The sequence below is a fragment of the Heloderma suspectum genome, chromosome 3 (assembly GCF_057233095.1).
Source record: "Heloderma suspectum isolate Gila_16-S chromosome 3, 16-S_ref, whole genome shotgun sequence".
In the NCBI taxonomy this organism is placed as follows: Eukaryota; Metazoa; Chordata; class Lepidosauria; order Squamata; family Helodermatidae; genus Heloderma; species Heloderma suspectum.
The window spans coordinates 37,025,014-37,037,362 of record NC_139460.1 but is presented as its reverse complement, the minus strand read 5'-3'; the positions used below and the strand labels follow the sequence as shown (position 1 = coordinate 37,037,362).

At 45.7% G+C, this 12,349-nt stretch overlaps 1 protein-coding gene across 1 annotated transcript in view; it reads left to right on the top strand.

The window, feature by feature from the left end:
* The window catches only part of FLT1 (fms related receptor tyrosine kinase 1), a 202,649-nt gene that overhangs the window by 120,904 nt on the left and 69,396 nt on the right, over positions 1–12,349 (top strand). Inside the window, exon 15 of the mRNA XM_084842930.1 lies at positions 1,855–1,986. Within this exon, the coding sequence (XP_084699056.1) occupies positions 1,855–1,986 (132 nt within the window). The remainder of the gene's footprint in view (positions 1–1,854; positions 1,987–12,349) is intronic.

The following is a 12,349-nucleotide window of genomic DNA, read 5'->3' as shown; positions in this document are numbered from 1 at the left end:
CACGTCTCTAATGCATTGATATTATGGTCAGATAGGAAAAGAGGAGAGACCAGCAACATCAGGAAGAGTCTTCTCATTACACTTGTCCTCAGTGACAATCAGTACCACATACTTTGCCAATCCCCTGCCCATTCTTAGCCATTTACTAGCTCAAGCACTGCTTAAACCAGGAGTGTCAAACCTGAGGCCTGCAGGCCAAATCCTAACCAACTGAGGTCCCAATCTAGTCCTTTGGGTTCCCCAGATTCCCATGCCCCCTTTCCCTGGCTCCACTCCCTTTCCTCCAACCATTTGGTGGTTTCCTGGCTTTTGCACATTCCCCCACCCCCATTCTAAAAGGCTGAAATGCCTCTCCTACGGCTTAGTTACTGGCACTAGGAGCTTCAAGCTAAAATATTTCAGAATTTCTGGTATTTGGCCCTCCTTCTGTTGCCTTTGGGTCCTCCCACCACTGGAATGTGGCCCCTGAGAGCTTCTCTGAAATTGAATTCAGCCCTTGGGCTGAAGGAGGTTTGACACCCCTGGTTTAAACAGTCCCCGTATGCCGAAACATTTACATTTGTAGACTTTCCTGCTCCCTTGTTTCCCAGGCGGTGAGAAGTTCCAGGGGTAGCCTCTACAAGGTCAGTTTGCGTGTGAAGAGAGTGCTAGAGCCTTATGCCATTTTTGTAATATCTGATGGTTTACAAAATATGTTGAGCAGGGGAAAGCAGGCACATGCTCCTGGACAGGGAGTGCTAGTCAAAAATGGACAGTAGTTTGCTCCCAAGAAAATAATGTACACTTGGAGCCCAGTTGCAAAGTCTCAGGCTTGTCTCCTTTGTTGGCTACATCCCAGTTCTCAGTCAGGCCTGCCGTTAGAAGTCAGCATGGGAGGGCAATTGCTGAGGGCCCAAAGGCACAAAAGGGGCCATCCTTGCCCCTCCCTGCCCTTGCCACAGCTGCTGCCAGGGCCACATCGCTGCTCCAGCGGCAGCAGCTGCTGCTCCTCTCTGGCCCTGGTGACAAGAGGAAGTGCCTCAGCAACCAGCCATATAAGCCTGCAACGCCTGCGCTGCCCCATTTCAAAACAAACTTTTTGTACTTTGCATTTGGGGTAGCTGTGACCTGAACAAATCAGATGTGCTTTTGGGAGGGGACAGCCAACGAGGGCACAGAAGCAGCGAAAAGTCTACCCCTTCTCTGCTGCTGTGCCCTCATTGGCCGTCCCCTCCCAAAGGCAGCGTCTGATTGGTTCAGAGCCCTGCTACTCAAAATGTAAGGTAAGAATGTGTTGAAATGGTGTGGCGTGGGCCAAGCAGGCTCACCTGGCTGGCTTCGGTGTCACTTCCTTTTGCCAGTGGGGCCACCCAGGCTAGGAGGAGGAGAGAGGAGCAGCAGCAGCCACTGCCACCACGTAAAAAAGGGAGGGAGGGAACGATGGCTAGGGAGCGGTGGCAGCACTGTGGTGGTGGTGTGTAAGTAGGGGACCCATTGGCAGAGCTATGCTGAGGCACCACTGGAAGCTGGTGCAGGCCCTGTTCCCAATACTGCTTTTCTTCAGCCCTCACCTAAGCGGGTAAGTATGTCATATCTAGTAGCCACCAGCCATCAAAAGCCATCAAGCAAGAGACGTCCTGTCATTACTGCCCATTAAAGAAGCATCTTTTGTTATTAACTAAACGAAAAACTAGAAAACAGCTAATCTCTGTATCACAAGAGAATATTTATAACGTACTTCCCTTGCAGAGCACATCACGCTGTTTTTTACTGGTTTGGCGCTCAGGCGTCCTTCAGAAGCAGCTTCTCTTTGAGAAGCAAGCCTTCATGTTTATGTACGGTTCCTATTCATTTCAAATATTTCTCATTCCACAGGTATAATATTTGGTCCAGGAAGCCAGAGTCTGTTGATTGAAAGAGCACAAGAGGACGATGCTGGGCACTACCAGTGTGTGGCTAGTAACCTGAAAGGGACAGTGGAGAGTTCAGCCTATGTCACCATACAAGGTAAAGGATTGCATGCAAAGGAGACTAGTAACGATGGTTCCTCTTTGAGCTGCTCCATAGTCCCCAATTGCTTTCCTCACAGATCTTGCTCTTCCTAGAGGAACAGGTAAGTAGCTTGTTGACAGTGTGAAGTAGACACACACACACACACCCTTAACAAGGGAAATGCACCAGGTCAAAAAGGGACACCAAAGGGAAATGCTAGATCAGAATGTGTTTATACACTGACCTGAAAATAAGCTTTGTTGCAACCCCACAAGCATAGGGTCAGGGTAGAAAGAGGGTGTATATTTAGTCTCATCAGAATCATGGCTTTGCTTCATTTCCTGTTCTAGGCTGCTAGAGGCCAGGATGAGATAAATTTGTCATTTTTGTGTCTTTGATTTCAATACAGAGTGAGCTGTCAGATCTGACTTGAGGTTTGTCCAATATCTGTAAATACATTTTAGAGTTATTTGCTGTTGTCTCCGGGTTTCTGATTCATCTCTTTAAAAAAAATCCTAGTGAACCCTTGGCTTCAATAATAGCTCATGTTGCTAATCTTGCAATCTAATTGGGTGCCCATGAAACATGTCTTTCCCCTCTCTCCTAATCAAGAGATTTGGACTATACTAGTATTGAGCAACAGTGGCTGAACAAACCAAATATTCTCTGATTTCCCTCTTTCCCCCCTCCTCCCAGGTTTTCAGCTGTTTAACGGTATACTTTACATCGGGGTGGCCACTTGTGTCCCTCCAGATGCTCTGGCCTACAATTCCCACCTTCCCTCACCATTGACTATGCTGGCTAGGGCTAATGGGAGTTGTAGACCAAAAAACATCTGGAAGGCCACAAGTTGCCCACCCCTGCTTTACATGATGTACATGAGAACATAAGAGCCATGCTGGATCAGACCAAGGGTCCATGTAGTCCAGCATTCTGTCCACACACTGGCCAACCGGCTACTTGTGGGAAGCCCACAAGTAGCACATGAGTGCAATGGTATCCTCCCACTTGTGTTCCCCAACCACTGGATTACAGACACATACTGTCTCTGATACTGGAGGTAGCATATTGCCATTGTGACTAGTTGCCATATTTTTAAAAGTTTAAAATATTTATATACTACCTTTCTCTACGTATACGGAAATATCAAAATACAATAAACCACATTAAAATCCCACACAGTGTTTGCACATAATACTAAAACATGGTTTATTTAACCCATGGTTTGTTGTGCTACCCAGGTTCTGTCTGGCAGATGATTGAACAAACTGTGGTTAGTTTTCTCAATCCCTGGGTTGTCTGTTTATCTCCTCTTTCACTTCCTACCTCCCTATATTCCAAATGCCTTTGCAGCCTGGTAGCACTGACATATAGAGCGGATGGAGTTTTTTTATTGCTCTTTCCTGCCACCTCTGTAGGCTGGTGAAATAATCCACGAACAACCCACAGTTCTAGGTTTGCACATAACAATAATACATGGTTTAAACAACCCAGAGTTCACAGCCCAACAGCAAACCATGAGTTCTCCTTCTGGGTTATTTGTGGTTAACAAATCATGGTTTGTCAGTGCAGCCTTGTTCATACATCACAGCAACCCAGAATTCAACAACCCATGCCATGGGTCAGCGTGATGTGTGAACCAGGCCAATATGGGGAACCAAGTCAGAGCCGGCCTTTCCATTAGGCACAGTGAGGCAAACAATTCAGGCAGTGGATTGTGGAAAGGTGGCGGATCGTGGCCAGGCCCTCCTTCCTTTCCACAGCAGCTGCTTGTCCTTGCCTTGGTGCAGTGCTGTGCAGCGCATTACCGCTGCTGCTTGCTTCCCTTTCAGTTTGTGTCAGGTTGGGGCCTCTCTCTGCCCATCACCTGCCCATCTGCCTGCTGCAGCTGCTTGCAACCTACCATGAGGCAAACCCACAAACCCAGGAGGAGGATTGTGGGGTGCTCCTGTAGCAGTGAAGAGCATGTATGTTCCCCGCTGCCTGCCTGCCACCCATCTGCCAGTTTGCCTATCACTGATGCACCTATCTTCCATCCTTCCGCATTTGGGCAGACACAGCAGCTGGCTCCCCTACCCCCACCCCGCTCATGGAGAGAAGCTGCACAGCAGCCGCTTCCATCCAAGAGAAAGAAGGCCAGCTTCTGTGCTGCCCAGCCAACTCGAACACCGTTGCTGGCAGGGGAGGCGGGAGGAGGAGGAAGGCGCCCTCTGCTCTGCTAGCCTTGTTGTTCTCCCTCACTCTGCCTCCCAGCAGTGGCAAGGTGTAGGGCAGGGGGATGCAGCGGCAGCAGCAGCGAGTGGAATCGGCTAATGGGAAATCAGCAAATGAACTTTCTCTTATCATATGAAAACAGAAAATCTGGCACCTTGCACTGATGGAGAAACTCACTAAACATCTTCAGGTAAAGAGACCAAGTAGAAAGCGACACTTCTTATGGGATATGGTATCCATTTATTGAATTCGCTAATATTGAGAAGAATACGCAACAACCTCCTAAGACACACGGAACTCTGTGGTGTGATCTATTAGGATGATGAGTGATAGTTTTCTCAGATAATCTTGCTTGTACAAAATAGAGATCTGATTGACCAAAAAGACCATAAAGAAATTGGCTCACATGTGGTGTGTTTGGATTTGTTGCTGTTCATTGTTACTTGGAAAATGTCAATAAAAACAAACAAACAAACAAAGAGCAATTGGTGAGAGGCACACAGGGCTGGGCACCCAGCAAACCTCCTGGTCTGAATCTCCCACCACCGATGCCCCCCTCCTCCTCCTCCTCCTCCTCTGTCCAGGGTTCTTCCCGCGCAGTAAGTGAGTGATGCACCCTAGTTTTGCTGGAGGAGTTCATGGCCATGCTACTTTATCAGCTGCAAAAGTCCAAGGCCAAGTCTCAAAAAACATAACCTCCTTCAACTGAAGCAGTTCCATTTAAGTCAGTGGACTGAAGTCTATTTACTCAGAAGTAACTCCCAATGAATTCAGTGGGATTTACTCTTTAGAATTGCAGCTCATACACCCAATCTCCTGCTCCGGTTTACTTGGGAGTAAGTCCCACTGTATTCAAGCATGCATAAAATTCAGCCTTATGCACACTTACTTGGGAGGAAGACTCATTGAATATAACTGTGAGTAAACATGTATATTTTCTGCTAATCACTTTTTATGGCATTACAGTAAAGTGAAAGATTGTTTATATGAGCCATCTCGGCACCTGCAATTTATTGCACATGCATGATTGGCCACTCACAGAACTCTGCGGGTCCATTATACAACGTTGGAATCCTCCAGTGAGTTCCCCGCCATTTCCCCCTGCCTATCCCGTGTTATCCCCAAATGAAAAAAATGCAGTATTTTTTCAGCCTGTGCGACAGGAGTGCCATGGCCTGCCCATGTACCTCTCCCATAGTGAATATAACATGACAGAAACGACTGTGTAAAGGAGCCTGATCAAATCCCACAATGAAACCAGATGGAGACAGCCCCGGTATTGAGGCAGATTTCTGTCCCTGTGTGATGAACTCCGCAGACAACACTTAAATTAATTTTACATTGTTTGGGGCGTTGTTGGGTTTTGTTTTGTTTTGTTGCGTGCCTACATCTATAAAACTGAGTGGGGAAAGTACAGCGAGCAGAGTACGCATTTCGTTTTTAAATAATTTTATTACACTCCCTATCTCACTTCTCATATTACATTTGCAGATGGCACATGTATTTATTTTATATTGCCTACCCCATCCCAAGGGCTTGGCATAGGTAGCAATATTAAAATCATAGAACCCCAAGTCAAAATCAAAACTTAAATGATTATGGCTGCAGTCCTTTCCACCCTTTACCTGGGAGAAAGCTCCATTGAACATAGTGGGACTTCCAAGTAAATATCCCTCCAATTGTGCTATATGGCCACATTTCTATGCTGGGAAGACCCTACCATTAGGCAGAAGGAGGTGACTGCCTCAAGCCGAGCTGATTTGGGTGTCACTGTCAAGAAAAGGCAGCAAATTGATATTTCACTTTTTATTCTATTTTTACTGGCAGGTAGAGGAGAGGTACTTGTGGGATTTTCTGCCTTAGGTGCCAAAATAACTTGGCTGGCATTGATTGCTATTTAACTTGGGGAGGGGGACCATTTGCTACTCTGCCTCAGGCAGCAAAATGTATTTGCCCTGAATCCAGTTAGTGAGTCCAGAGGGGAGTTTCAGAAGACCTTAATTCCCCACCCCGCCTCTCTCTCTCTGCATCTGATGCAGGGTAGCAGAACTGGTGATTTGTGTGCATGTCATTCCCTACTCACAGTTATTTACGGGTTCTTTAGATGACATTGTGACCCTCCAGTTTCGCTTCTGTATTTAACCAACACTTTCAACGGGTTTTTTTCGAGTAGCAAAAATGCAGCATATAATCATAAAAGAGAAAGAAAGCGCAAGTTCCTCTTGTGTATTTGTACTATGCTGTGATACCATAGTGCCACCTAAAGGTTATGTAGCAGAAAAGGGGGAAAGGAAACTCTCCTGCTGTAGTGCTCAGATCTGTGACAAAACCGAAAGTAGATTCAGCGGATTAACAGTCAATTAACAGCCTCGAAAAGCTCTTTGCCTTCCATTATGTTCTGGCTGTATATTTGTAAATAAAGCAGCTATGTGGTAGGATTGCGGTGTTCTTATCCCAAGGAACCTCTGGATGCCCTCTTATCCAAAGACAGAACCTGCCTTGAGAGGGTATTCCCTTAAAGATGCCCTAAATTAATTTAAAATAAATAAATAAAACCTAGTGGCATTGCCCCTAGACGTTTTCGCTACTCGGGGAAGTGGGGAGTATGTAACGCTATATATGGCAGCCTTCCCCAACCTGATGCTCTCCAGATGTGTTGGATGGCAACTTCCATGTAGGGATGGCGGAGAAATCCGCCACGGACTCCAATGAGTCCTCTGCAGGCGGAATGGACTGCTCCCCCCTGCCACCCCGCAAACTAAGGTCAGGATGAACGCTACCTGGCACCGGCCGGTCTGGGTCCATCCTCCTCGTTCCGCAGTCATCTGCGGACGCAAATGGCATCTGGCGTAGCGGACGCCATTTGCGTCCCTGCCCTTTGCCATGATTGGATACATAAATATTTACGTAGCCTATCACGGCAAAGAGCAGGGACACAAATGGCATAGTGGACACCATTTGCGGCAAAGGACAGGGACGCAAATGGCGTCCCCTACGCTGGACGCCATTTGTGGCCAAAGCCCAGCAGCGGACGGAAGTCCGGCTGCGGACGGCCCCAGACGGCGGCTCTGTGGACTCGCCGCGGAGTGGAACCGGCTGGGGAGGATTCCGGGGGGAGGGACGGATCGCCTCCCCCCCTACCAGCGGACCCTGGAGCGGACTGGTAAGTGAGGTTTGTACACCCCTTCCATGATTCCCAGCCAGCATGGTTATCTGGAGAGTACCAGGCTGGAGAAGACTGACATATGGGAGCCAACCAGGTCATATAAACATGTGCTACACGAATATTTTATCTATATGACTATGCAGCCAGTGCTTGAACTCCACACACAGGACTAAACCCAATAGCTCCAGTGAGATTATACCAGTGGATTGTCCCTATGTTTGACAGATTTGAAAAACAGTTTTGTGATTCAAGCAGGAAGGAAACTGTCTGCTCTTTTTATTTCCTTAAAGAAAATCTTTCGTTTCTACTGATAGAACTAGGTGCTATTTTTGTATCAGAAATGGATGGACGAAGTGGAGGATGCAGTTGAGCTCTTTCAGCTAGTGCCCATAGTCTAACCATCATTCTAAGGTAGAGAGAGGACTGAGGGGATATGGAAGTGCAGTTCCACATTTTAATTTATTTTATAAAGTTGCTAGTCCCTTCCACGTTAGATATTGTTAGGAAAGGGATTGAAATAGAACTGCCAAGGTTACAATGCCTTTATACAAATCTATGGTGCATCCACACTTGGAATACTGGGAACAATTCTAGTTGCCATACTTAGTAGAACTAGAAAAGGACAACCAAAATTATCAGGGTGCTGAAGCAGCTCCTCTATGAGGAAAGGTTACAAAATTTAGAAAACTTTTAGAAAATTTAGTTTTGAACAAAGGTGAGTGGGGCGGGGGGGGGACATGATAGAAGTTTATAAAATTATGCATGGTGTGGAGAAAGAAAAGTTTTTCTCCCTCTCTCACAATATGAGAACCAGGGATCATCCCATGAAACTGAATGGTCAGAGATTCAGGACAGACAAGAGCAAGTACTTCTTCAAACGGACATAGTGTGGCTATGGAATTCGCTAGCACGTGATGTGGTGATGACTATCAATTTGAATGGCTTCAGCGGGGATTAGGCATATTCATGCAAGATAAGGTTATCAATGGCTTCTAGTCATGATGGCAATACACAGCCTCCCGGATCAGAGGCAACATGCCTCTGAATACCACTTGCTGGGGAACAACAACAGGTGCATGCTCCCCCCTGCCATGCCATGCTTGTAGGGTTCCCATTGGCATCTGGTTGGCCACTGGAAAATGGGGTGCTGGACGAGATAAGCCTTTGGTCTGATCCAGCAAGGCTGTTCTTATGTTCTCACAAAGATTTAAACATGTAATTTTTAAAAAATAAGCCACCCAAATACAGCTACAACTGTACAACTGAGCAGACAATAACAAGATGAATAATTTAATAGCCACAAAAAGCTCTTGCATAGCTCTTGCATATAGCAACTTTCACCAGGCAACAGGAAGAAAGCAAAGAAGTGCTGGATATCGATCTCCAGAGGCAGAGAATTTCAGAAGATGGGTGCCATTACACCCACAGGCACTGCTCTGTGTTGTGAGCAATCACACATCTGAGAAAGTGGGAGCATGGATCAAAGGCTATTCTGGGTGCTTGGGAAGAAATTTATTTGCACTCTCCCAGTTCCTTCTTGGGAGAGGAGGCACAATGACAGATCAATAGATATCTCTTTCACATGTGTAGTCCATTGCATAGCATGCTGCTGTGTTTGGGTAAACAAAGCAATCCACATTGGTGGAACAATAAGATTACACGGCTGTACATTCATGGGCATGTGATGCCCAGCACCCTTTCCCAGGATGGATGCGTGTAACTTACTGAGCCTTCTCATCATTCTCTTGATGCAGATATGAATCTGCATCCAATGTTTTATTTAGTTACTTGTTTTATATCTTACACTTTCCTTTACCAATGCTCAATACTCAGGACGGTGAACAAGAGCCAGTGTGGTGTGGTTGTTACTGTGTTGAACCCAGGACTGAGGAGATCCAGGTTCAAATCCCCTCTCAGCCATGACAATCACTGGGTGGATTTGGGGAAGCTTCTATCTCTCAGTCCAATGTACTTCACAGGGTTGTTGTGAGGATAAAATTGCAGGGGGGGGGGGAGCGTACATTGACTTGAGCTCCTTGGAGGAAAGGTGGGATATTTTTGTTTAAGCTATACATATATTTAAAAAAACCCAGTATTTGCAGCTATCTGTGTGTTTTCCTGGGTGATTCTAGTCACATAATAGTGCCTTGTCTTGCCAAGGACAAATATCTCAAATATAGATTGTGGTCCTGATTTCAAATACAGAAAAGGAAAGAACTGTGTAACACTTCTCACTTCTCAGTTTATTAACTGAAAGAGAACTGAGTATGAAAAAAAATGCAAATACAAGAGTAAAGAAATATTTCCATCTGTGAGAAAATGTTCATATGATTCCACTGTCAGCGCTCATCTGTGCAGAGGCCTTATTGAACATGAGCCTGGAAAGGCCTTGCATACTTGCTTACCTTACTGCTCACCCCTGACTGTAGATCATTCATGAATAAGTTAAATGGTGCTGGTCCTAATACAGACCTTTGGGGATGCCATTGCGTACTTGGAATTGGTGTGAAGGCTGTCCATATTTTCATGCCTCCTGCACCCTGTTTTTTAATCAGTTACTGACCCATATGGGGACCTCTCCTCCTTTCCCAAGACTTTTGCAGAAGATTTTTTTAGTATCCAGTTTGTCAGATCACCATCTGCTAACAGTCTCAACTTATTCTAAATGCTGCAAGGTGAAGCAAGACTTCTCTTTGCTGAAGCCATTCTAGCTTTTCCTTCGCAAGGCTTGCTCTTCAACTATTCTATCCTGAATAATGCTTTCTGCATCTTTGGCAAATAGCTTTGGGCCAGGCTCATGCCTTTTCACATACTGGCAAAGCAGAAGAATCCTGGCATTTCTACCCTTTCTCCTCATAAATGGATCCCAAATAGCAAAACAACTCCCTCAGATTTCAGAGAGCTACTGAGTAGATAGGCTTGGAACCATTACTGTAGCTAGGTAACCTTAGACACTGGTTTTAATGGTCCGACCAGGTGCATTGCTTCAGCTGTGAAGCACACAACTAACATTTCTCTTCTCCCACCACCATGCTGTATAACCACTTCTACATTCCTGATACGTTGGAGCAAACCACAAACATGTATTTGCCCATTCTGATGTATTTTTTTTTTAAGGAAATACACCGAGCATGTGCAGTTTTGCATTTTAAAACTCCCTAAAATCATAGCATCATCATGACTGCTGGAATAAAATAGGGTTTGCTTCTGCTGCCCTGGTGGTAAACACATTTACTTAGGAATAAGCGCCATTTTGTCGTAGAAAAGGAGAACAAATATATTTTACAGTAAAAATAATAAAATGACCATCTGTAACCAGCTTCATGCCTAGCCGGCCACCCCCAGTTATAAAATGGTTGTGGAAAGAAGAAGAAAGGATGCCTCAGCAACCAGCATCTGCCTTGGTGGGCCCCAGGATGACCATACTGGCTAAGGTATGGTGCTGGGTGTAGCGAATTTGTTGGTGAGCAATAAGGTGGACTTCACAGCATTCCTATGTGCTGTTGGTAGCCACTTAGAGACCTGTGTAGTTTCACCCAACTGGCAGCTTCATAGTTAATAAGGAGAGTGGGCCTCTCACACAGGCTAGTAAATTACAGCTTTCACCTTGAAGCTGTTGTGGCCAGCCATATGATCTCATGAAGTGACAAGAGATAAGGGCGTTGTTCTTTTCCTCCATGAGAAGCAAAAAAGAGCTCCCTTGCTTCTTCGGAGAAGGGGAAGGGGCATTACCTGTCCGCTCATGAGCTACGGGAGAGACATCTAGCATGCACGCTTATAAAATCCAACCCACAGGCTTTGCCCTTCAGTCTCACTGCAAGGGGCAACATGCATTCTACCAGCCTGGAAAACTCTTGCTGGTCCTAGGAGAATGACTTCTAGTCTATCTTGGGGACTCAGATAGACATATCAGCTGTGACAGCTTCATTGGCTGATTAGAGGTGTGAGCTTTCTTTGGATATTTGTTCCGCATCTATTTTCCATCAATTAACTGTCGTCCTTTTGCACAAGTGGCTTTGTTTCATCTTGGTAATCTAAAAGAATCTATTTTGTCTGGGCCCTGATAGAATCAGGAGCCCAGATCAACACACCAGCTGTGTTTGCTACTGTATCCGTCACCTGCACCTCTTGGAAGGGGGCGTGGGGGGTGGCTGGGCTGCGGGGGCCTAGATGGAGCAATAGTCTAGCTCAGAATCAGCTAGACTCAGAGTACAGAGGGAGATGAGCCGGGAAGCGGGGCCATTCCATCAGCCCTACTGAAGGATCACTATGAAGGCTCCTCCTCCCTCACTTGTCACCACCAGCAGCCATTCCAGCAGGCTGTACTGAAGGATGAAAGGGAGAAGCAGGGCCATTCTGCCAGCCCTGCTGAAAGACTTTAATTTTTTCCTCTTCCCATCCCATCCCTTTTTCTTTGTGTGCTGTGTCTTTTTAGATTGTAAGCCTGTAGTCAGGAACTGTCTTATTTTACTGATTGCATGTAAGCTGCTCCGGGAGTGTTTTTGGCTAAGGAGCAGGATAAAAAAAATACTTGAAAGAAAGAATAAGAAGCTTCATTTGTTCATGTGACAGGAATTAATGTTGGTTGCTATCTTGTTTAATAAATTATTATTCAAGTGTTATTAGTTTCCCACTCTTTAGTGGGGAAAAGAAATGGGGTTTAATTGAAATACTTGGCAACAAGTAGGAATCCAGTTATCACTGTGCAGATCCTGCCTTGGAGATCTAGTGACTAAATGTCAGGAATGAAACTGTGGAAAGAAATCCAGAATGTGAACAATCGTTTGTAGAAGACTCACTTAAAAATAGGCATCACAGACCTTTGGGCTAGCCAAGGAACCCACAAGGAAGACATTAATCGTCCCTCTTTCCTTTGCCAAGAATGATGCTGAGTTGCAAGGCTGAGCAGCAAGAAGAGAGCCTGGGAAATCTTGTTCCAAACTAATTCTGCCTAACCCTTTTCCGTTGTGGTCACCCTTGATGTTGTTATGTCTTAAG